Source organism: Microtus ochrogaster, chromosome 7 (genome assembly GCF_000317375.1).
Source record: "Microtus ochrogaster isolate Prairie Vole_2 chromosome 7, MicOch1.0, whole genome shotgun sequence".
NCBI classification, from domain to species: domain Eukaryota; kingdom Metazoa; phylum Chordata; class Mammalia; order Rodentia; family Cricetidae; genus Microtus; species Microtus ochrogaster.
Genome location: NC_022014.1, coordinates 18,463,262 through 18,489,845, shown reverse-complemented (window position 1 = coordinate 18,489,845; position 26,584 = coordinate 18,463,262). Strand labels below are relative to the sequence as shown.

At 41.7% G+C, this 26,584-nt stretch overlaps 1 protein-coding gene across 1 annotated transcript in view; it reads right to left on the bottom strand.

Moving 5' to 3' along the window:
- Positions 1–26,584, bottom strand: part of Myo1d (myosin ID) — a 298,766-nt gene that overhangs the window by 71,842 nt on the left and 200,340 nt on the right. Inside the window, exon 21 of the mRNA XM_005349401.2 lies at positions 5,992–6,146. Within this exon, the coding sequence (XP_005349458.1) occupies positions 5,992–6,146 (155 nt within the window). The remainder of the gene's footprint in view (positions 1–5,991; positions 6,147–26,584) is intronic.

Here is a 26,584-nt window from a genome sequence, read left to right as displayed (position 1 = left end):
GTTGCACATATAATTTTTGAGCCCTAATCTTTCCCTCTCAAAAGATTGAAGATGTTGCTTCAGGGGATTGAGATATTTATTGCTTCTGTGAAAGCAATCCTATATTTTTATTCTTTGTAAGGGAATCTCTCCTCATCCTAGGTTGTATACACACACACACACACACACACACACACACACACACACGGTTAATCCTTAAATTCAAAGCATCATCATGTGAACACATAGCCATTTCACTAGATCTCCATGTAAAATATTTGCAGTACAGAAAATTTAAAGTTTTAGATGACCATGATTTACAGAATATAAGATCCTCCCTATAAGATCTTTTTTTCTTTTGTTGCTAAAATTTTGCCTGTTGTAGCTATGGCAATATGTCAATTTTAAGTCCCATCTAAATTTCAGAGATGTCAAAATTAAAAGCACATAGTGGGAAAATCCAGAATCACTTTTGCTCAGCTGTGTCCTTTCCAAGTGCACCTGTCGTTTGAATGTGGGCTTTTGTTCTCGACTCTCTGACATTTTCTAAATCATTGTTCTTGGGGCTGGAGAGATGTCACAGTGGTTAAAAGCGCGTTCTGCTTTTGAAGGAGACTCAAGCTCTGTTCCCAACACTTCCATCAGGTGGCTCAGAGTTGCCTGTAACGCCAGATCCAGGGCATCTGATGCCTCTGGCCTCCTCTGGCACCTGCAACCCACGTGTGCATCCCTCCTCCCACCCCACAGACACACATTAAACAAAACAAAGTCTTAAATCATCATTCTCTTCCGTAAACTGCTTTATCATTATTTTCTGGATCTATTTTCTGCCACGTCAACTGCTATTTTCACATACTTTAATGATGACTTAATGTCTTTAAAATCTTTGGCTTGACTTGAACACCTGAACACCCTTAGCTGTCTATCATCCAGTGTTTTCTTTCATTCACCTCCATATGTCCTGTATTTTCTTGAAGCAGACAGTTTCTATAATATAAACTTCGTGTTCTAATTCTTTTCAGAAGTCGGCTTTTCTTTTAGCTCTTATTTGCAGCTCTCCTGTTAGTATCTGTCCTTAAAGGCTCCCAACTAAGAAGCCATCTTTCAGCCCTGGGGTCTTCACATGAAAGGGTCACATGGAGCCTCCCGGGTTCTTTCTTCCAGTCCACCTGCTTGTAGTTAGAATCCCCAGCTTAGCTTTTAAGCTGGGGACTGGTTTATGTGCACAGCCGCCAGTTGTGGTTTCAAAGTCTTTTACTTATTAAGAAACTGCTGATCTGAGCAGGAATCTCTACATCCTGCCTCTCGTCAGCTCACTGACAAGGAGAGTCTGGAATTATTTCTAGTTGTTTAGTTGTTAAAGAAAAGTGAACAAGAAGCTGCAACCCTCAGCATATCGCACACCCATGGCTTTTCCAGCTCATAAACTTTTTAGTTGCTGACTGTATATCTGAAATATCTAATCACTCAGTCCCCGGATACAGTGCATTGCTTAGAGCTATATTATGAATAGTATAAGGGAAGCGGGATTCACAAAGGGAAGGGCACTGTGATAGGATTCTTCCTGTCTTTCAAATAAGAAGAAGACTGGGTTACCATCTTTTGGTAGGCAAGGTACACAGGTCTGTGAGGAAGGGCCAGAGGTATCCTACTGCCAGCTGACCCTCATCCTTGGCAGTTACCTACTTACCAGCACACAACTAGTATTAGCAGAGAACCTTCCACGTGTCAGGCTCTGCTTAGAACATGGGGACTGCTGTTATCCGAGGTTCCATGGATTCATATGTCAGCCAGTGTGTGAAATAAACACACACAGGCAAGGTACGTCAGGTCAGAGGCAGATGAAAGTGTGTATCTGGGGGGAGAACTCAAGCAAGGCATGGGAGAAGATTGTAGGACCAGGGAAGGGCTGTTCCCCATAGGGCAACTAGGGAAGGCCTATGGGATAACACAGGAGGAGAAGGGAAGGCCATCTCTGTCACTGGATTTCCAATTTCTACACTGTGGAAAGTTTCACTCCTTCCCTGTTTCCATGGATATACATCTCCACCGGAAGCAAAGGAAGGTGAGTCATGATCACTCACTTTTAACCTGGATTACTTCAACAATTATAATTTTTTAATAGTCCAAGATGAGCATGGTGACACATTGCTATAATTCTAACAGTTGAGGAGGGAGACTGAATTGGAGGTCAACCTGGGCTACGTGGCGAGAGCCTGGAGGTGGAAGGAAGTAATCACATACTCTACTGAGACAGGTCAAAGTTAATGAACAAAAAGATGGGCAAAGTGGGCATGCCTTGAATCCTAGCACTTTGAGGCAGAAGCAGGCGGATTTCTGTGAATTCGAGACCAGCCTGGTCTACATAGTGAGTTCCAGGACAGTTAGAGCTGCACAGTGAGACCCTGTCTTGAAAAACCAACAAACAAGCAAAGAACAGATCCTCTATGGTTGGCAGTCTGGCTATTTTCAACTGTGTTTATTTTACTTGTAGGATTTTAGTTGGAATATAAATTATATTGCTAAGCATCCAGGTATTTGGGGAAAGCACTTTAAAAATGCCTATCAAGGGACATGAAAATGTTTCCCATGGAGAGGAAAGGCATAGGGCACAGCAGGAGGGGCTGGGCAAGGATGGGGTGATAGAGGGAGTGAGGGCCAGTAGCTAAGACCTCTGGGATGTGACTTTCTTCTTTGTTTCCTCACCATGGTTATAAGGCTAATTCTCTCCTGGCTACTTAGCTGTCTGTCACCAGAAAATGACAGTCTGCTTATTTTTTTTTTTTTTTTTTTGTTTTGTTTGTTTTCTCAAGACGGGTTTCTCTGTGTTAGCCCTGACTGTCCTGGAACTTGTTCTGTAGACCAGGCTGGCCTCAAACTCACAAAGATCCACCTGCCTTTGCCTCCTGAGTGCTGGGATTAAAGCCGTGGGCCACCACTGCTGGCTGTGCTTACAGTTTTGATGGAGAGTTCAAGGGGAAAGAAAAAAGTGAACTCCATCTGAGAAGCAGGTCAAATGTCCAGATAAATTTAGCGACAGTGCCCCTTTATTAAAGCAGATATTACACTGCTTCACACTGCTTATGAGAAAAAGGTAGCAGATGGCACTGACTTCTGCTTTCACTGTAGACACAGGACAGGAAAACGGAATTTTCCATGCCTGAGACTGGGGCTATACTGAGGTTTCCAGCACCCAGACAGGCAAATGCCTGGACAGCTGCTTAGGGCAGATGGGTCCTTTGACAGCTTAATATTGCAGTTTTTGGTGACTCCTGTGTTAGAAAGGCCAACATGACGCCATCTGTTTACTGATGAGCAGAACCCCCACTACCAGCAGGTAGTCACTGCTGAGTGAAATGCCAGCCAAGAGGCAAGTCCACCCTTCCTAAGGCCTGTGAACAGACTGGTGCAGCTAACCTTGCCTCCACAGCCTCGGAAAGCACAGCCTTCACGCGTCCCAGGAGGATCAGGATACACAAATGCCACAAGGCATATCATCAGCGTGGGGAGTTCTTTCGTTCTACTTTTCGGATCGGGAAAAGGCCGTATGAAGGGATTCAGAGCATCTGTAAACAAGCTTCCATGTATTAAAGTGAAAAACATCCGACAGCATACTTTCTGCCAAAGGCTGGCAAATGAGCAAGCAGTCTCAATGCCACCTTTCTCCTAGTTATGTGTGTATGTGTCTACCTGTACCTGTAGCTGTATATGTTGGCTTAGGAGGAGAAAAGGCAAGGTGCATCAACATGCACTCACCACTTAAGTACAAACACGGTAACAAGAGGTATCACCGTGAACTGTGGTGAACTCAACAATGATAAGAGACAGGACAATGGCCAGAAAAAAATAATTTTTCTTCATCAAATAAGGGTGTTGATCATAACTCTTAAGTTGAAATTTCTTCTGATTTTAGGAAAGATAGAGTAATACTTTTTATTATTAATCGATCTCCAAGCTCATAAGACAGACAAACAAAGAATAAACTGGAAAAGAGCCCGACAATTTTGTCAGCTTTCTTCTCCTTACATCTAGGAGTTTTGAAGAAATCACAAATTCTCTCTTAGGTTCCATTAGGAGGCACACACCTGGAATGCATCTGCCAGCTAGAGGAGACTCACAGACAGCCCCATTATGGGGAGAAGACATTCAATCCGAGCTAGAATTTACTAAACAAGAACTCAGACCGAGACAAGACTACTTCAGTTCCTCAGGCAAAACCGACTGAACTCATTAGTACAAGTCTTCAAGTAAAAACAACGAGTTCTGACTTCTTCTATTGTTCATGCTTTGCCATGACTAAATGTTGACAGGAAAACAAGCCTGCTTGTGTGAGTTAGGGACATTTTCTGCAGAGGCTTCCATCATAACCTTCCATTCTAACCTCTTTGGTATGTTTCCTAGCTTTACAGTTCTTTGGCAGATGCGGGGAGTTCATCTGGGCCCCCAGCCTACTGGGTGGTGCTGGCCACACTCAGAGCCAGGCTCTTCCTTCTCAGCTACTGCCCACATGTTAACCGTCTGTGGGAATGCTCTCACAGACATCCGGCAGTGTGCTCTATTGAGGTGTTAGGCATCTCAGCCCAGTCAAGCTGACAATAGGGATGAACCATCACAAAAGCCCACATAGTTAATGATAATTTTTTTATCAATTCTCTAAATTCTATTTTTTATGAGATGACCACTAAACATAACTAATAAGATATATAAATGCTTAAATGCAAAATATTTAAAAATCCATTTTCTCTTAGAATGCAAGGTTTAATAACAAAGACTAGTGTACTTAGGAGGCGGGGCAGGTAGATCTCTGTGAGTTTGAAGTCAGACTGGTCTACACGGAGATCTCGTCCAAACAAATAAAGACTGCTAACATTACACTGTATACATTTACCGGCAAAAATAAAGAGAGTAGAACTTGTGGGCACAGGTGGGACACTAGCAAGGAGCTCTGAGCATGTCTGAGAACGTGAGAATGTCTTTCAGGAAGAAAAGAAACTGACACCTGTACCGTTTGCCACTGATTTTTGTTGTGTGGTCTTGTTCTCACACCAAGATGGGGTGAGGAGCAGACAGCACACCAAGGTAAGAACACGAGTTAGGAGACAGCACTGTCCCAGGACTCCATGGCCACTCCAACATCTCAACAAATAACCCGACAAACCTACTTCCCTGCCTAGGATTATTTACTGACCAGTCCCCATCACCCCAGGGAATCTGTGGTCCATATTTCTTTTAAAAACATTTATTATTTTTATGTGTATGGGTATGGGTATTTTGCTTGCATATATGTCTGTATACCATATGTGTGCAGTGCCCACAGAAGCCAGAAGAAGGCATCAGATCCCTAGAACTGGAGTTACCGATGGTTGTGAGCCTCCATGGGTGCTGGGAACTGAACCTGGGTCCTCTGGGAAAGTAGCAAGTACTCTTAACAGCTGACTCATGTTTTTAACTTATATTTCTCATATTATTGTTCCAACACCCCCCATCCCCTCTGCCAAGAACCATCCTGTTTTATAGTAATTTTCTCAGAATATGCTCTTTTCTGTTATAATTGTTTCTGTTACAATTTCTGTCTGTCCTGGAAATTTCTTCAACCTTTATGGATCTACATGCTATCTTAAATCTGCTTTCTAATTTGTTTATAGTTATGACAGACACACTAAATGATTATGTTTGGAATAAATGCAAAGCAGTGACAATAAGAATAAGAAGTAACTTCTTCCATTGTTTGGACTGAATACCATTAGATTTGGATTGGCAGCAATGAAATAACCAAGGGGGAATCTCTCATTGTTGGCAAAACTAGATACTGGAAAAGTAGAGGATCACTCCCAAACTTGAAGCTAAGGATGGGTGCTAATTTCACCTTCTATGAAAGAGATGTTTTAATTTGTCCTTGTGAAGGAAAATAATAATATATTCACACTGGAACAAAACAAGCTCAGTGAGAAGCATGATTAAACATTTTGTATATTCAAAACTTGCCTTTTAGTTACAAAAATAAAATTTTACCTCTTGAAATGATTCGCCAGGACTCCAACAAGTTCTCCAATTCGACTCTCATGGGTTGGCTGTTTGCTGAAGAGGCAGACAATGAGGTCTTTGTTGTCTTTTGTATGGAACACTACAAGCTGGTCTTTTCCATTGGAGACACTCAGCCCAGTCAACTGCAAGAAGGTAACATGCAGAAAACTATTAAGATATTTCTGAGAGGAACGAATTAGACAGGTGATAACAATGACGGTGATGGCTTCTGCCTTTATCAAGTTCCATGGAATAAATAAGTGGATTTAAGAAAATGATAAAGGTAAGAAATGAACATGATTGGAAATCAAGGAAACAAAAAGATGATTCTTTCAGAAAATGAATAAAATCGACAAGCTTTTAGCACACATATGCAATAGAACTATATTCTGTTTCTCTCGACTGTTACCTATTTATAAAAATAATCTGAGAAGTTTTCATAAGGCAAAGGACACTGTTAATAGGACAACAGGGCAGACTGCAGAATGGGAAAATGGCTGATTTCCAAAATATATAAAGAACTCAAGACACTAGATATCAACAAACCAAATAATCCAACTAAAAAATAGGTGTAGATCTAAACAGAATTTTCAACAGAAGAATCTTAAAAGGCCAAGAAATACCTAAGGATATGTTCAATATCCTTAGCCATTGAGGAATGCAAATCAAAACGGCTCTGGGATTTCATCTTACACCTGTTAGAAAGACTAAGATCAAAATCACAAATGGTAGCTCTGCTGGAGAGAATGTAGAGCAAAGGGAACACTCCTCCAATGCTGGTGGGAGTGTGAACTTATACAGGTACTTTGGAAGTCAGTGTGGCTGTTTCTCAGAATACTGGGAATCAATCTACATCAAGACCCAGCATTGCCATTCTTGGGCATATACTCAAAGGATGTTCAAGCATACCACAAGGAAGCTTGCTCAACTATGTTCACAGCAGTTTTGTTTGTAATAGCCAGAACCTAGAAACAGCCTAGATGTCCCTCAGCTGAGGAATGGATAAAGAAAATGTGGTGCATTTACACAATGGAATTATCACTCACTTGTTAAAAACAAGGACACCGGGAAATTTGAAGGCAAACGGATGGAACTAGAAAAAAATCATCCCGAGTGAGGTAACCCAGGCCAAGAAAGGTAAACATGGCACGTGCTTATTCATAAGTGGGTGTTAACTGTAAAGTAAAGGATAACCACGCTACAATCCAGACTCGGAGAGGCTAGGTAACAAGGAGGGCCCAAGGAGGGGATGCACGGCTCTACATGGAGAGAGGAAACTGGGGGTTGGTGAGGATGGGAACTTAAGGGATCAAGTTGGAGAGGGTAACAGAGCGGGAGAACACTGAGATTACTGGAAAGAGGGGGGATCTTGGGGTCAGGTAAAAACCTGGAGCAAGGGAATCTCCCACAGGAATCTACAAGGATGACCCCAGATAAGACTCCTACATAGCCAGAACCAGCCATCTTCTGTGACCAGACTGGTGCCTACCCCAACTGTCATCAGAAAAGCCTCATCCAGCAGCTGATGGAAACCAAACATTAGGAAGAGTTCAGGGAATCCCGCAGAAGAGGGGGAGAAAGAATTGCAGGAGCCAGAGGGGTCAAGGGCACAAGAAAACTCACAGAATCAACTAACCTGGGCTCACGGGGGCTCCAGGGAGCCTGCACAGGAACGACCTAGGCCCTCTGAATATATGTGACAGTTGTGTAGCTTGGTCCCCTGTGGGACTCCTAACAGGGGAACAAAGGCCATCTCTGACTTTTACTGGCTTTTGGAACCCCACTCTTCATCCTGGGCCACCTTGCCCAGCCTTAATACATGGGGAGGTGATTAGTCTGACTGCAACTTGATATGCATGATACTCATGGGAGACCTGCTCTTTCCTAAACAGAAGAGGAGGAGGAGTGGATGGGGGGACGGGGGCTTTGAACAGAGAGGGAAGTGGAGGGTGGAGGGATTGGGAGAAGAAGAGGGAGGGAAAACTGCAGATGGGATATAAAATAAATAAATAAATGAAAGAATGAATAAACTTATATAAAAAGAAAAGAGATAAAAACGGAGAGGCATTATTACCAGGAGTAGGAATTCAGGGGCTATCATCACAGAGCACAAAGACATCACATATAAAAAGGGATTATTTGAACAACTCTAGGTTTTAACAGCATATTCAACAATTTAAACCAAACAATTCTTTAAAAGTACAAACTACTAAACCTCCCCCTCTTCCAAATAGCCTGACTGATCTGTATCTGTTGAAAAAAATTAAATCTTTAATTAGAAATATGTCAAGAGAAATTCCAGGCCCAGATGATTTCATCAGTGAATTGTATCTAAAGTATCTAAAGAAATACCATCAATTCTCCACATTTCTTCTAGAAAACAGAAGGGAACACATCTAACTCATTTTAACAATCATCATAAAGGTAGCATAAGAAAATAATAAACTGATAACCTCTGTGAACTTGGATATAAAACAATTAGCAAACTGAATCCAATAACATATTTGAAAGATACACAATGAAACAAAAACAAAACAAAACAAAAAACCTAACAAGCAAAATGCCTGATCTTATAAAGGCATTTTAAAAATTAAAATCTTTAGATTTTACTTAGAAATACTTAGAAATCTAACAAAGTGTGTGTGTAGGACATACATAACATTGAAAACTACTAAATGCTGATAAAGTCAAATTACAATACAGATGAAAGAAAAAGACCCTAAACAAAAGACAAAATTACATTTAGAGACTGGAAAATTTGATACTATTTAGATGCCAATTTTCTATAAATTGATCTCTGTATGTAATACAATCCCAGACAAAATGTTTTGGTTAAATATTAAAAAGCTGATTCTGAAGAGTTTGTGGAAAGTCAAGGGAACTTGAACAGCCACAGAAATTTTGAAAAAGAAAAGCAAGGTTGAAAGACTCACATTGCTGATTTTAATAATAGCTATAAAGCTGAAGTCATCAAGACAATGTAATTTGCAAAGAAATGAAAACTAAGATCAGGAATACAGTCACAGAACTATGACATATGCATTGCCCACAATGTGCAAAGGTGACTCAGCAGAGAACAGACAACTTGGGATATTTGGAAATCTACATTCCAACAGAAACAAATGTTTATTCCAATCACATCCCTCACAATTCAATTCAAATTGGACCATAAGTCTAAACAAAACATAAAAAAATGTTAACTACAAAACTTCTAGAAGAAAACTAATGATTGGAAATTACTTCACCAAAGAAGGCATACAAATAGCAAATGGACATGAAAAGATGTTTAACATTTTTAGCAATTTAGGAGATGGCAAATAAAAATTGTAATGAGATACTACCACAAACCTGCCTGAATGACTAAGAACAAAATAAATGAACCAGAACACATTTGAGAGTGTGTACACACACATACACACACCCCAAATAATGAAAACCTCAAATCTTTGTTAACTGAAGAATTCTATATGGTTGTTTCTAACAGCTCTGTAATGACCCCAAATGACTACAATCGAATGCCTATCAACAGATGAACGGATAAACAGACGGAGAGGCATCTATAAACAATACTCAGCGATGAGGAGCAACCTGATGATGCAGACTATTCTACAACAAGCATAAACATCAAAGGTGTTGCATGAATGCACTCAGTCTCCAAAGGCTACACATGTATAACTCTAATTATGAGTTTTCCAGTATGATGGGGCCACTTTGTGTCCTGACCAGAGCAGTGCTTACTACAGCATCGGAAGACTCATCGACCCGTACTCCAGTCTCACACACGAAAGCCAACTTTATCCCTGGTTGTTTGGATCCCAAGGCATCCTACTTTGGACAGCAAAGCAGACAATACCAATGTGCTCCCTACCTCCTGACTGCCACTGGTGCCATGAGTGAGCAAGCGTGAGTAGGGACCAGGTGGCTGTGGGCAGGGCACATGCTGGTACCTGGCCTGGATCTAGCAAGGATAGAAACCTCATTCTCTGTTGAGTCAATACTGTTGGATTCTGGAGAATATCTAAACACGGGAGCAAACTCTTCAGTTGCAGACTTGGAAGGCCAGGGAGAGCCATACATTTATTTTACAGATGAGAAAAGCAGGGTTCAAGATGCTCAGCTCATGTGTTGATCCAGAAACTAGAAATCAGGCTATGGCTTGACTCTCACTCATTTTTTTTAAAAAAACCATATTCAGTTAATTTCTTTTTGTTTTTTCTATGCTGGGGATCTAGCTCAGAGCCTTGAGCATGCCAGCAAGTACTTTAACCCTGATCTACACTCCTGGCCCTATCATGTAGCTTTTCCAAATACCACACATAAATGAACAGAGGATTCTTGAGTCAGTATTCCTATGAAAATATTTTCAGAAGTGGAGTTCTCAGGTGGATTTGCTTTTCTTGTGTGTGTGGGCACCCACAGGCCACACAGCACATGTATGTAGGTCAGGAGACAACTGGTGTGAGTTGGTCCCTTCCACCATGTGAATCCCAGGGTGGAACTCGTCACCAGCCTTTACCCACGGAGTCATTCCATCATACCCTGGCTGTGGAGCAGCTTAACAAACGTCAGGTCAGTGTTTAATGGAGAACATGGAAAACAGTTAAATAACTGGAAATCGCCCACTAACCTTTCTACAAATGGCTGTCTGAGTCTAGTGGTGAGACAATACAGCAATTTCTTTGCCACTCAGACATATTGCATCCAGATGATTTTTGTATGATTAAATTAAAAATATCATTTTCATCTGAAAACATTTTGTGCCTATGATGCCTCACTGTCATTTGATTACTTTATTTGTGAAATCCAAAATTGAATTTATGCAGCACTTCACAGGAAAGCTTGATTAAAGCCTAATAAAATGAGAATTAGAGTAGCAGTTAACTGCAGTGCTTCCCAGGAGGGTTAGCTTCCGGAGCTGGGGAGAGCAGCTGGAGGCATCACGCTGCTGTGACCCCCCCTCCTGTGCACACACAGAGGACCACTTCCCAGAATGCCTTTCCTTGGCCTAGTCCTCCCTAGACTCCCCCTTTTCCCTCCCTCCCTTTCCCTGTGGAAGGGCAGCTTTATCTGCTGCAGGTAGGAATTAGTTCTTTGTGTACTTAGGTCTTAGAGTGTGTCAAGTCCTGGAAGAAAGAGAGCAAGGAGCATTTACCTTGCTCCACCACACAAGGAAAGATTAATTCTTCCTGTCTGGAGGCAAACAACTAGAAAGTCTCCTGTTCTGGGAGGTTGCAAGGTGAGTGGGAGGACTGTGGGGCTGAGGGAGTCCTGCCTGTCAAACACACTTCAGTCACGTGATCTCAGATCCCCGCTCAGTTTCCCGGGGGCTCACCCTTCTCTTCGGCCATCTCTCTGGCCCATGGCAAGGAACCTTTCCTGATCCTTCTGCCTCAGAGCCTTCCAAGTGCTGGAATTACAAGCACTGTCAGGTCTAGATGACAATTCTCACATTATTCAGAATGTTCTATTACACAGGAAAATGTAGAAGCCATCCTGATTATTTGATAAAGCATGCATGTTTCCTGTTCTCCCACTCTCAAGGTCTTATATGAGTGCCACCCACCTCCCAACAATCAGAAGTGAGTATCATGAGTACAGATGGGAAAATCCAAAATAATCAACAAGCTGGATTTGCAGGTGAATGGATGGCTTGCATCAGGAAAAACATTAGTAAAACTGAGTTGATTAGAAGGCCACATCTTCCTGCTATCTGTATGATCAATGCTTATCTAACTTGAGGTCAGACTTGGCAGCCTTCAGTTCTTTAAGGCAAGCATACAGTTCTGAATATACATAATTTTTACTTTGTAATACCTCAAGTATATAAACAATACCCCTTTCTACAGCAAGTGGCAAGGGCTCATGTGTATTTATTACTATTTCATCATTCTTATTGGTTATATCTTTTTATAACTACTTGTTAATCTGTGGCAGTAAAGTGCTGGAGACAGAGGAGGAAACAAATTTCTCCTTGGAATTCACTGATCACAGAGAGCGCCGCTTGGATCTTTTAATGTAACTAAAATAAAAAGCTTTTATATGTGTGTGCATGTGGGTGTGCACACATGCAGGCATGCACACATACACAAAGGTGCTGAGGAGGTGAGAGGAGACTCCTGGAGCATGCGCAGTCATGAGAGACCTAGTATGGGGGCTGAGAACACAACTTGGCTCCTCTGAAAGAGCAGAGGGCACTCTTAACCTTTGAGCCATCTCTCTAGTTTGTAATGTGATTTTTAACTGATAGACATATGCCACCTACATTATATTTGTAAAAGAATAAAAGAAATAATTAACTGGAAATTAAAATATATAACCCCCACTCCTATACAAGTTGAACTATCGGTTCAACAGGATATTTAAAAATCGAGGTACAGGGGCTGGAGAGGTGGCTCGTCAGTTGAGAGCACTTCCAGAGAACTAGGGCTCCCATGAGGGTTCATAACTCTCTGTAACTTCAGTCCTAGAGGATCCAGTGCCTCCTTCTGCCTCTGAGGGCACTGCATGCATATGGTACATTTACATGTAGGTAAAGCACCCATATTTATAAATAAAAAAATGAAAAAGATTTTTTTTTAAAAAATGAGGCTTTAACTGCTGGTAAGAATGCAAATGTGTTGCCATTATGGAAATCAGTATGGAGATTCCTCAAAAACCAAGAGAGCTACTAAATAATTCAGCCACAGCACTCTAAGCATATGCCCGAAGGAACGGAAACATAACATACCTTGCATATTCGTGTTTGCTGTGGCACTGTTTACAGCAGCCAAGCTATGGAACCAGCCTAGATTTCCCCCCAACAGACAGATGGGTTAAAAAGTGGCACATATACTCAGAGGAGTTTTGCTCTGTGGACAGGAAAGAGGAATTGATTCTTGCAGAAAAGTGACCAGGACTGGAGATGATTATGTTAAACAAGGCAGACTCGAAAAGACGAAGGTTGAACATTTTCTCTTAATGTATAGATGTCTAGAGTTCTCCCATATGTGGAATCTAGATAATATGATATGAAAATGGCAGGGAGGCTAGTTAGGAAAAGGAAGGGGATTAGTGGGAGGGAGACAGGAACACAGGAGAGGAGAGTGGGAAGTGAACATGGTCAAAACACAAGACACATATGTATGAAAATGCCAGGATGAAACTGTTTTGTATAATCGGTATATGTTGAAATACAACTTACAATATAATTTACATGTGGCTTATTTGTAATATTTAGTAAAATTCATAGATGTTCAGGTATACAGGTGGTTGAGTCTGACGCCCAAGTCAAGATATGAAATAGACGTTGGTACCACTGTACTCCCCCAGGCTGCTCTTTTTTGTTTTTCAGGCTTAGCGCTGGATCTGCATAAGGCTGACTTCAATGTTTCTGGGGGTGGACAGGCGGGCCGTGAGACAGTCTCACTCTGTAGTGCAGCCAGCCTCAAACTTGCAGCTCTCCTCCTGCTTCAGTGCCCCGAGCCCTGGGATCACAGGTGCCTTAGCCACTGTGTCCAGCTTTAAACCCTCTCATAGGTTACAAAGATGGTTATTTAAGGCTGGTAAATCCAAGGGTCCATTGTAGTAAGAGTAAACTCACAAAATACTGAACTGTCTCCCTAGCTATTATTTACATAGGTATATACTACTAGACTGAGAATTAAAAAAAAAATTGTTAATCTTCTGATGGGCCTGGTAGACCCTGCTCAAAATTATCAATCAAGCAATCAATCAATTAATAAATAGATAAAAGTATGGGGACATAGTTTGGTGGTAGAGTGCTTGCTTAGCATACATAAGGTCATAAGTCCGATCCTTAGTCCAGAAAAATAAGCACATAAATAAATTTATAAATCTTTGTATTAGTTCTTTGAGAATTTTATAAAATGTATCTTGATCATATTTACCCTCTTTCCTCTTCCCACCTCTCTACCCCTTCTCCACTTCATGCCCTCTTTTTAAAAATAACCTACTGAGTCCAACTTGTGCTGACCATGCACCTGTAAGTGTGGGGCCATCCATTGGCTATGGTCAACCCACCGGGCAGCATACCCTTGTAAAATGTCTCTCCTTCTCCTGGAAGCCGTGAGAATCTGTAAATCCCCCTAGTTATGGTGGGGTCCTCACTCCACTGCGATGCTGAGAACGCTGTGTGATAAAGGTCTCATGCTGGCAACACAGCTTCTGGCCACCCTGTCACATCCAGAAGACACCGTTCTGCTCTGGTCTCCCTGACCTCTCTCGGGCTCTTACAATCTTTCTGCCTTCTCTTCTCCAATAGTCCTGGAGCCTTGGTAGGGGATGATGCAGATGTCCCATTTGTGGCAGAGCGCTCACTGTATTCTCTGCTTCCATGCTTGAGGCCTCAGGTTCAAACACTCACAATAACTAAAAGTGCTTGAAAGGTAGTTTGAAATGTAAGCAGTGTTGGGTGCTGTAGCAGGTAGGGGTCATAGTCTGCTGAGGGCCACTATAACTTGTTACTTTGTTTTGCTTCTCATTCCCTTTTCCTCCCATGTCTTTATATGTCAACCTGAGTGTGTCCCCATGAGCATGTCAGAGGAAACTGTGTCCTGAAAATAACAGCTGTAAATCCCAGAATCATAAAAATGAGCCCATTTGTGAAGCATAGGAATTGCAGGCAAAGGCTCGGGTGCCCCATGACAAAAGACTAGTAACAAAACAGACTGTGCCTCATTAAAGAACTTGCTCCTCAAGGACCCCTGAGAACTTCCTGGGAGGAGACCACTGTGTCTTGATTCCCTTGGCGGGATGAGGGGGCGATTGTTCTAGATTTACTCTGTGGTTCTCTCTGCAGGAGGACCTCTTCTCTCAGCTGGCTACAGCCCTCTGAACACACATCTCAGAGGACCATAGTAACTGTAATTTCTGCCTCCCAGAGAGATGTGGGTGTTGATGAAATCAAAGTGGTCATGAAATTTCTCCAGGTTCTGCTTGTCTTCTGATATATACACTGGATCTTTGAATTTACTATTCTCTATTTCATTTCTTCAGTTTGGGTGCAGGGCTATCACAATTATGCTTTTTTGATTTCAATTAACAAATTGACTTGGCCACTTCTCAATGGAGAGCACTCTGTTCATTCTGTTTTCCTTCCCAACACTTGGAAGACAGTCGGACTGGCCTTTACAGGATACCTTGTAACTTCTCACTCTCTCTCCCCCTCACTCTTCCCTCCCCTCCTTTTCACCACACTCTCCCTTCTCTTGTTCCTGCCTTCTTGTTTCAATAAGATCTACTTTTTTTTTGTTTTTTTTTTTTTTTTTTTTTTTTTTTTTTAGAGACAGGGTTTCTCTGTGGTTTTGGAGCCTGTCCTGGAATTAGCTCTTGTAGACCAGGCTGGTCTCGAACTCACAGAGATCCGCCTGCCTCTGCCTCCCAAGTGCTGGGATTAAAGGCGTGCGCCACCACCCAAATCTTAATGGTAGTGTTTCATCATGGAATTATCACACTGTTTGGGATAACTGAGAGTTTATCTCCCTGTAAACAAACATTGCTTAAAACAACTAAATACTTGTGCCCCAAGCCACTATATGAGCAAGCTGACTGCCTCAGGAGACCATGCTGAGAGGAAGCCAAGCCTTACAGAGCACAGAAATTCTGGGTCAGCAGTACTGATTCAGACAGTTCCAACTCTCGGCCAGGCAAGCATGGGGGCTCCAGTGTTTTCACAGCTCATTGCTTATCTTAATCTTCTGCTACTGTAATAGCATGATATCATGATATCACAGTATCACAAACAAGGCGAGTAATGAGGAAATGAGGTTTACTCTGGCACATAGCTCTGGTCTGTGGTGGAGGAGACACATTTGGAGACATCCTTCTTGCTAGCAAAATCCAGACGTGGTACAGGATATCTCTTGGTCTATGTGTGAGTCTCTTAGGTCTCTCTTTCTTCCAATATAGTCACCAGTCTTCAGCAAGGGCTATACTCAGGACCTTATCTGGTCATAATCACTTCCCAAAGGCCCCACCTCCGGCCACATGCTCTGATTAAATTTCCATCCACTTAGATAGCTAAAACTGGGATTCAGATCCCATGTGGATCTCACAGGAGGCAAATGGGTCTCAGGGCACTGAAGTTGCTTAGAAGCAGCCTTAGCATCCTCCCAGGTGTAGCCCAAGGTACTGTGGAGCAGAGGTGAACTGGCCTGGCTTCATTGACCTTTTCTAAACTCAGCCCACAGAATCTCTGAGCATGATAAGATGGTGATTTAATTATTTATTTCTCCTGGGTCTGGGATACTTTGTTACCTAGCAACAGTCACTGGAATAAAAACACAGAGAGAAGAGGGGATGCCACCGTAACAGCCCTAACACAGTTGCCACAGGCTTTGGTAAGTGGGTAGGAGGTAGAAGAGGAGCCTCCTGAGGGATGCTGATGGGTTTCTAGGAGGTGTGAAGTGAAGGCTGCAAGAAAGGGAAGGGAAACAAAACCTCAGCCCAGAACGAAAGGCATTCTGGCTGTGAAGGAGGCAGGCAAAATGACAATACTGGTGCTGAGACGGAAGTAGGTACAGAAAATGTACCTGGAAAGTGTGGTGATCCAGATAAGGAGGCTTCTAGACAGAGTCAGGGAAATCCTGTCTGGCTTCCTGCTACGAAAAATATGTGAGAGGAAAGAGGTGATTCTAACAAGGAACTGTTCATCTTTCGCAGAATTCAGAGGAACTATAAAGAAGCCTGCAAAGGCTGGGCTTCAAAATGCGACTGTTCCTTACTCTCAGCTTCTCCAGATGGCAAATGATTCTCAAATTAAGAGATGGTTTCAGGGCAATGGATCAAATCCAGATCAGGACTGTAAGATCTGTTGTTGCAACCCCAGAAACATCTAAAGCATTGCTTCAAAGGATCTTCCAGATGAAAGGCGCTGCAAAGCTCTTCAGGGCATGTCCTGTGAATTTTCTGCATCGACACCAGTGCTCCAAGAGCCTCCAGGACCTTCTTCACAGCAGCACAAGAAGCTCAAACACAGAGCACACAGTTTTGCCAATTCCCTTCTCTCTAACAGAGTAGATCATATATCGAGACGTATGGTGGCTTCATCATGATTCACAGAGTGGACATAGATTACAGACTACACTACAGAAACAGAAATCACAATGCAGATGCTTCTGAACCCCTAGTTTCTGTGGGGAAGTAGTAAGTTATAAAGGCAAGCTGCAAACACGGATGACCAGCCTTGATGAGCCTTCCAACACTTCCTCTATGAGTGGGCAACCATGGAGGGTAACAATGGGACAATTTCTGTTTAGCTCACCAATCTTAATATATATAGAAAGGCATGTTACTTAGGAGTGGAACCTGGACTGAATTAAATGATTAAGATCTTAGTTTTGACCTTGAAACCTTATACTATCAGGGTACAAAACCTTGGGGCAATCTTGGAAGGAAAAGAAAACATTTTTAATTTATTTACACACACATACCCTCTTTCTCACATTCTTACACATATTTGGTTCTGGGTATTGAGTCATATGTATACCAAGCAAATGCTGTGTTACTGTAACTACAGCACCAACCTTATATTTAAAAAGTGAGTGCTGGGCATTCAACTCAGGAAAATGATTTTGTGTGTGTGTTGTGTGCTTGCTAGTTTTTGTGTTTTTGAGACAGGGTTTCTCTGTGTAACAGCCCTAGCTGTAGTAGACAAGGCTGGCCTCAAACTCAGAGATCCATTTGCCTCTGTCTTCCGATTGCTGAGATTAAAGGTGTGTGCCTTAAAACTCTAAACAGAAATTTGATTTTTTTTTTTTTTAAGCAGAAGGTAGCTGGTGAAGGAGTTCAAACATGATCACAAACTCTTTACCACTCTTCCCACTGAATTACTCTTCCTTTTGTACCAGGTCTACGGTATGAGTTACCTTTACTCGGTAAAATGCATCAGAGTAGGTTGAGTGACTTTTAATAGCAGTCCATAAATGGTTGTCTGAAGTTCACTGCCAGGAGTTGTAGCACAGGTCTGTAATCCAAGAAGTCAGGAGGCTAAGGTTGTGAGAAATAAAGGAAAAAGAAAAGGAAACCCACAAACCTTTATGCTTGAAGAAGCTCAGTCTCTCTCGAGGCTTTGGATGGGTTCCAGTTGCCACCTTCACACCTTCCCAGCAAGTGTTGACCACTAGAATAAGTAGCCTCCCAATGACTTGACTCCCTAACCTCTGAGACACTCCAGGTCTCATATCTGGCTGAGGCCTTAGACACTGAGGAACAGAGACACCATTTGCTTTGGCTTTTAGATTCCTGACATAAGAATTGAGGACCATAAAATGTCTTGTTTGTAAGTTTGGGGTAGCTAAAAAAACCTTTAAAGACCATCTCAACAGTCATAGCCTCAAGTGATTTGGAACTCATTATGTAAACAAGGCAGGCCTTTAACTCAAATAGTTCAACTCACCTCTGCCTCCTGAGTGCTGAAATTAAACAGTTCTAAAATGCATTGCATTTTATTTAACTTTGTGTGTGTGCTTGTGCTTGTGCGTGTGCGTGTGCGTGTGCGTGTGTGTGTGTGTGTGTGTGTGTGTGTGTGTGTGTAGGTCAGGGGACAACCTTCTACCACGTGGGTTCTGAGAAGTCAACTCAGGCTATTTCGGTAGCTGGCAGTTTTACCAGCTGAGCCACCTCACCAGCCTGGGATAATTTATTATTCAGCAATTGTGATCAAAATATGGAAACTTTTTTTTTGGAGGGTGGGAGGAATGTGTTTAGAATTGAATCCAGGAACTTGTTAAGTACATGTTCTATATAAAATATCTTGGAGTAGCTGGGCAGTGGCGGTGCACGCCTTTAATCCCAGTACTCGGGAGGCAGAGGTGGGTGGATCTCTGTGAGTTTGAGGCTAGCTTGGTCTACAAGAGCTAGTTCCAGGACAGGCTCCAAAGCTACAGAGAAACCCTATCTTGAAAAACCAAAAAAAAAAAAAAAAAAAAAAAAACCCAAAAATTATCTTGGAGTAACTCTAACCAAATAAGTGGAAGACCTGTATGACAAGAACTTTAAATCTTTGAAGAAAGAAATTGAAGACACCAGAAAATAGAAAGATCTCCCAAGAGGGTAGGCAGAATTAACATAGTAAAAATGGCAATCTTACCAAAAGTAATCTACAGATTCAATGCAATGCCCCATCAAAATCCCAACAAAATTCTTCGCAGACCTCAAAAGAACAATACTCAACTTCATAGGGAAAAGAAAGAAAAAAAACCCAAACCAAACAACCAAACAAAAAAACCCAGGACCAAACCAAAAAAAAAAAACAAAACAAAAACAAAAACAAAACCCAGGATAGCCAAAACAATCCTGTACAATAAAGAAACTTCTGGAGGCATCACAATCCCTGACTTCAAACTTTACTAAAGAGCTATAGTACTGAAAACAGCCTGGTATTGGCATAAAAACAGATAGGAGGACCTATAGAACTTAATTGAAGACCCAGATATCAATCCACATACCTACGAACACCTGATTTTTGACAAAGAAGCAAAACATATGAAATGGAAAAAAGAAAGCATATTCAACAGATGGTGCTGGCATAACTGGATATCAACTTGTAGAAGAATGAAAATAGATCCATATCTATCACCCATGAACAAAACTCTAGTCCAAACGGATCAAAGACCTCAACATAAAACCAACCACACTGAACCTCATAGAAGAGAAAGTGGGAAGTACACTTGAATGCATTGGCACAGGAGACCATTTCCTAAATATTACCTCAATAGCATAGACACTGAGAGAAACAATTAATAAATGGGACCTCCTGAAACAGAGAAGCTTCTGTAAAGACAAGGACATGGTCAACAAGACAAAACGACAGCCTACAGAATGGTAAAAGATCTTCACTAACCCCACTTGGAGTTTTAATGATGAAACAAAACCTACCATACAAAATAGGGGTCTTGGACAATTACAAATAGTTTCAAAACCAGTAGAACTGATTTTATACAAAAGTGCTGTTATGAGCCTTGTAGTATTGATCAATAAAACTAATTATAATCAGCTGATTAAACGGCTAAGTTTACATCATTGACTGGCAAGGTCTTTCAACTCTTGATTGTAATACTTTGATGGAAGCCTCTCCATAAAACTGTCTAGTAAGTTTCCAATCCCAATCCATCTCACTGCACTGACTAAAAACATCTCCTTGTCCTGATTCTTCCAAATATTCCACACATCCTGACAGGGATCAAGAGCACCATCAAGAAGAATGTTTATAGCCTATACATTATTCTCATTGCAAATGAACAGCACACTTTAGAAAATGAAATATAAATCCATCTAGGGTGAGCTGGCCTGCCATTGCCTCCTCTGTTAGTCCTTGGATCCTTTATCCTGAAGTGGGAAGGGCCTTATTTATAGGAACCACATTAGGCTCTTTCCATGTTTGGCCTGAATGTCAAATTCCTTACTGGGAAGGTAGTTAGGATCTAGTGGTTCATGGGTAATTGTTTTGTTGAAATCCTCACATAGGGCACTGGCGGTCTCTGCCCTAAGAATACCTGGCACTTTGAGTACTGGAGTTTATCTTGTAACCTGAATTTAGCAAAACAGTCGTATAAAAAACTGAATTTTTAATTTCAGAAAGGTTGCTCTGGGGAAATAGCTCCAGAAAGAACTTCAATGAGATCTGAAAGACCAAGCCATCTAGTGGAAGTCAACTGTATCTCCTCTGAGTGTTCCTATACTTTTGGCTTTCATATATTGCAGCCATCAACATGCCTGCCTATGGCAGATGGGTTCTCTTTTAATTACTGCCTCAGATTTATTGTTGTGGGTTTAGGAACCATATAATCAAATTCACCACAAGGGTACATGAAGCAAGATGAATGGCCCAGGAGGGCGCTCCTTTAGAACAGCATGCAAAGTTAAGTGCTAAGCCCTGTCCCATTTGTTTTGACTATTCAAACTTATATTCTGACTGTGGCTCATTTGAGCCAGTGGTTTCCAGTTGTGGCTGCACATTAGGAGCGTTGGGGATATTCTGATTTGTTTCATTTGGGAAGCTTCCCAAGTGATTCTAATTGTATAAAACCATTGATTTAGGTGAAGCTACTAAATAATTGGGTCTTAGATGGTCAAATTATTATTTTATAAAGATAATTGTTTTACTAATTGAATCTAGTTCTTTAAGAAATCTATTCTTAATTTATTTTTTCCCTTTCTTAAAATACCAACTTAATTAAGTTGCTTTCCTTATTGGTCTTTTAATTGAAATTCTTTATCTTACCAATTAATGATCCTCTTGATGTAAAAAGATTATGCACGCATCATTTTAGGTACACTGTCACCAACAAGCTGAATCTATATACATCAGTGTCTCTCTAGTTCAGGAATGATGAGTGATTTCAACTGTACTCTGATGATTTTGGCCAGAGTGCTACGACATGGGATTGGCCTCCATCAACCACACTTTGGTGGGGATTCTGAAGAGGGATTCTGAAGACTACTTTGCAATCTGTAGGAGCGGAAGGGAATCTAATCCAGGACATACAGGAGGCAGCAAATAACTCATATGCAAGCACACACACATGTGCACATGCTGGGGAATTCCTATCAATGCTCTGTGCCTCTTCACCTGAACATGGGGTCTTAATACTGCATCATAGAAAGGATAACAAAATTATTGAAACTTCTATATGGAGAATATTGAACTAGTGCACACAGAAAATAACTATTTAAACTGTTATTTTGAATGCAGTATGGCTCAGGAATCTCTTGTGTCTTATGTCTTCTCTCACTTCCTGTACTACAGCATCCACAGGGACAATTCCTAGAGTCCCTGGAAAGGCTTCCCACTTCTTCCCATTTCAGTTCGCTTAAAATCCTTTTAAAGATTATTTTCATTCCTCTCCCTGCCCTCTGTGTGTATGCCATGTGTGTTCAGTTGCCTACACAGGCCAGAAGAGTGCATACAATCCCTTGAAGTTGGACTTACAGGGGGTTATGAGTCACCAAACACATGTGCTGGGAACCACACTCGGGTTCTCTGGGAGAGAATCAAGTGCTCCCAATCACTGAGCCATCTTGATAACCCTTTGAGTAGCTCTTGAACCATTGCCTGCTTCCCTTTCCCATCCTTGTCTGGGTTCAGGCTCTCATAGTTTCTCAGCATGCCGCAGCAGCAGCCTCTTAACTGCTTTTCCTGTCTCCAGTTTTAACTTGTCCAGTTTCCTCGTCAGCAACCATTTATAGAACACTTACTGTATGGAGGGAAGTGTTCTGGGGTTAACGTCCATGTTCTAGTGGGGAGACAGATTTTAGACAACCATATCACACGTCAGGTGGAAGTGAAGAATAGAATAATAGGGAAGGCACAGAGAGGGACAGCATGGAGCTGAAGGCATCATTTTGGGGTACCCCTTGAGGAAAGATGTGAGGAGTCCACGTAGTTGTCTGAGAAGCAATTCTACAAGAATGAACAGGAAGAGCAGAGCCAACATTGAGGCCCTGAACGCTGCCTTCCTCTTGTTCCTCTGACTTCTTTAGTATTGTCAGTTTGCAAGAAGCTTAAAAGCAGCTAATGATGGCTGAGCACTTTAGCCATGCTATGGACTTCACATATGCTATTTCCTGTGTGCTTACACATATCTACTTAGGGTATTGTTATTTGACCATGACCAGTATACTTCACATATCCTAATAGCTATGTTCCCAGACCCCACTGGATATAATTTCATCTTCTTTATGTACTAAAATGGTCTTCAAATGCAAATAGGGCATTTTCATAACTCCTCCAACTTTGTGAAAAGCCAGGATCTGAAATGTCAAGGATACTGGAGAGCAAGGATGGAAAGGCAGAGGCTGAAACAGGAAATGGATGCTTTCTCCACCAAAGTCCAATGAGCAATTAGCAAAGTGGGGGAAGACACTGGTCAGTTATGCTTCCTCTGCTGGGCATTCCCTCAACTGTGGTACACAGGAAAGATGTCTCTGGGTAGGTACAATTCCAATAAACTAGAACCTTTTTAATGTCTGTTATTTAGAAGGTCAGGTTTTTTTCTGTAATGCAGTTAAACTTCATTGCAATAGTTTTGTGCAAATAAAGTTCGTTTTTGATCTAACCAAAAAACAGAAAAATTCATTCACCAGATGCCTATCTAGGGTCAAAGTTCAGGACCAGCATTGCTCTCTGCCCCCGGAGTAGGGTGGAGTGGACGCCAAGTGAGATGATATACACATTGTTATTATAAAGGATGGGACCATTGATTGATTGATTGATTGACTGAGTGTTTCTATGTGGACCAGGTTGGTCTCCAACTATTGATGCTCCTGCTGAGCTTCCACAGGGCTGGAGTTGCAGGCGTGAACCACAATGTCTGGCTTACATTACTCTTGTTTAAAGAAGATCTTTTCACACAAGACTGACTTTGAACTTCAAGGAGATTTAACTTTTGACACAGACCATAGATCATGTGATAGTTCAGGTCAGCAATTCCAGTACTTGGGAGACTGAGGTGAGAGGATTTTAAATTCGAAGGCAGTTTGTGGTACATAGTGAGTTCAAGACCAGCCTGACCTAAAAAGCAAAATCTTGTTTCAAACATATCCATCGCTGTTTCCTTCTTCCTTAATCTATTTGGCAGCTATGGAAACACCCAAATTGGCTGTTTTATAAACAGTGTGACTTTATCCCTCACAGTTCTAGGTGTTAGGAGTTAGGCAGTGGATGTCCAGACAGTCTTTGGGCAGCAGACTGCTGACTTCAGATGTCCTTGTGTGGTGAAAGTGTGAGGGTCACTCTAGCCCCGATATAAGATCATTAATCTTGTGAGGGTAGAGTCCTCCAAGGGCCCCACTGCCTAATGTTATCACCTTGGAACTTGGGATGTGACCACAGAAAGTTTGGAGAAACAGACCATTATACTTGCTCTGTCTTTTTCTCTTACGTAGACATTTACACATATATCAATGGACTGGATCCATTTTGGAGACAAATCCAAACTTTCAACAAATGTTTCCTCAAGAAATAGAGCATTAAACAACCTCCCAACAAAAAACAAAAAGGGCTAGGTATGACAGCGCATGTCTTTAATTCTAGCACTTTAGAAGCAGAGGCAAGTGGATCTCAAGAGCTTGAGGACAGCCAGGGCTAAGTAGTAAGATGCTGTCTCAAAAATTAAAAAAATGAAACAAAACAAAAAGTAATTTTTTCATTAAAAAGTAAAGAGCCATAGCAGCAACAGTGGGAAATATGGGGAGTCGAACAGGCATGCTGTAACAGGCCATAAGGATGTTTTCCAGTTCTGTGTGTATGTGGGTACCCAAACATCAAGGTGGAAGTCCCCTTGATTACCAAGACTGGCACCTGAGACTGGAATGAAGCTGCCTAGGTGAACTTTTTGGAGTGGTCTTTACCTTGCACTAGCTCCTGCTCCTCTCCTTCATCTCTTAGTAACATCCCTGTTACTGCCTAGAAGATCCTTCTGTCCCATCACTCCTTCACGCTGATTTTGGGGCTAAAAAACTATAAAAGCATCAAGCTTTGATCATTGCTTCACTCGACTCTTGTAAAAATTTCCAAGTATGGGGAAACACAGCAGAATGAGTATGTGTTTCTCTTGTTAATCAGTGTTTGTATTAGTTGGGTCCCCATGGCCATCCAAAGAGCCGACATATGAATAAAGCAAAGTACAGAGAACCTCCCTCCCTCTTTGCTTGCCTGAGACATCTGATTTCATCAGCATCCACTAGAACCTGGGTATTGGGATTTTTAAAACTTCCACTAGAAGTGTTGGATGTAGCCCATGATAGAGCATTTCAGCATCCCTGAGGCTCAGAGTTCAATTCCCAACAAAACCTCCAAACTCCACAAACTATTCTAGTGTGTGGCTAAGGGTCCTAAGAACCCCAAGTCAGAACTGAAACAGCCAAATTAAAATCTCTAGGGATCAGGTTAGTACTGAAAGGACTGTCTTCCAGAGCAGCGCCCTTCCTTACAGGGTTTGTCTGTGGAAAGATAGGACTGTGTGAGCACAAAGGTAATGAGGCAGCTCTCCTCAAAGGTGCTGCTATATTTCCTCCAACAGAGATGAAGCAAGTGTTTTCTTTTTCTCTTTTACACTAACAAACCATTCCTTGGACCTGCTGATATGCAGAACAGGGCTGATATGTGAGCTAGGTTCTCCAGTTTTCAGAGGTCTTACTAGTAACTTTCCTTAACAGGTTAAGATGAAATGTTTTAGAAAGCAACCATTAATAATATAAGGAAGACTTTTATAAGTGAACAAGGACAATGCAAGAAGATAGAGGTCGACACAGGGCACAGCCAGAAGAAGCTGAATTCTCTACTTAACCTGGGGTGTGAGGTCAGAAACACTGTACCAAAAGCCCACACCAATGACCACTTTCTCTGTGAACTGATATCTTCACTTACGAAAGGTGCTTTTTGCACAGGCTTCTAAGATGAAGATACAGCAGAGTTAAGCTACTAAAGGTATTAGCTATGTGAGAGAGACTAGTTTCATTATTTTTTGATTTTGAAAATAAAATATTTGGGCTGTGGCTATAGCTTAGTAATGTGCAAAAGACCCTGGTTTTGATTTCCAGTACCGTTCCAAAGAGATTTTAGTTTTGTGTGCTCTTCATAAATGGGAGGCAGCAGGTAGCAGGGGCTGGATGCAAGGCTGACCAGATGTGGGTGTGAAGTCCAGCTCCATTGTTTGGGAGCTTAGAGGTCTTGGTTGGGCTGCTTTACTTTTCTGAATACAACTTTCTTCTTGAGAACAAGATACTATAGTGACTGCACCCAAGGGCTACTGGGCATGCGTCCCAGGCACTGTGCTGTACTAGCTGGTGTGTATCTCTGCTTCTCCCACAGGTGCAGGAGGTGCCATAGGCAGACTGCATGGAGCACTCTTGCATTGTTAGTGTTGGCAAATGCATGCCATAGAGAAGCTGCTCAAAAAGGTTTAATGTATAGAAGAAAGCTCTGATGAGACAGTTGCTTATTTCTTTTTATGGTGCTGGGGATGGAACCTAGGGCTTCATATATGCCAGGCCAGTGCCTTACCATCGAGCTACATCCTTAGTCCCTGATAAGACAGTTGTATAAAGTAAGCCTTTAACTGACTCAGTAGGTGAGTCTATTTCACAAATGCAGAAATCTGTGTGTGTGTGTGTATATATATATATATATATATATATATATATGTCTCTATTTAGGGCTTTGTTTTGAGAGGATCTGACTTTCAGCAATCTGGTCTCTGGAAAATAAGTGATGGTTGCTTACTTTCTTACACTTTAGCTCTTAAAAGGCTTCACATTTCTTTAACAAGATGGCTTGCTTTTTTTTTTTAAATAGAAATCTTGCCTGAATGATTTTTGCTTTCAGATACTGCATTGAGATATCTTTGAAATCTGAAATTGGCTTTCCAGGTCTAGTACTTATGAAGATGGACTCTTCCTGGTTTCTGAAAGAGACTATTGCTTGATTTGCTTCCTACTGTTTTGCATAAGTTGTGATGGCTAATGAACGTAACAAAAGGCGTGTACTCCTGCAAATGCCAGGAAAACAATTGGCAGAGAAGCTCTGCATATGCGCCTCTCTCTCTCTCTCTCTCTCTCTCTCTCTCTCTCTCTCTCTCTCTCT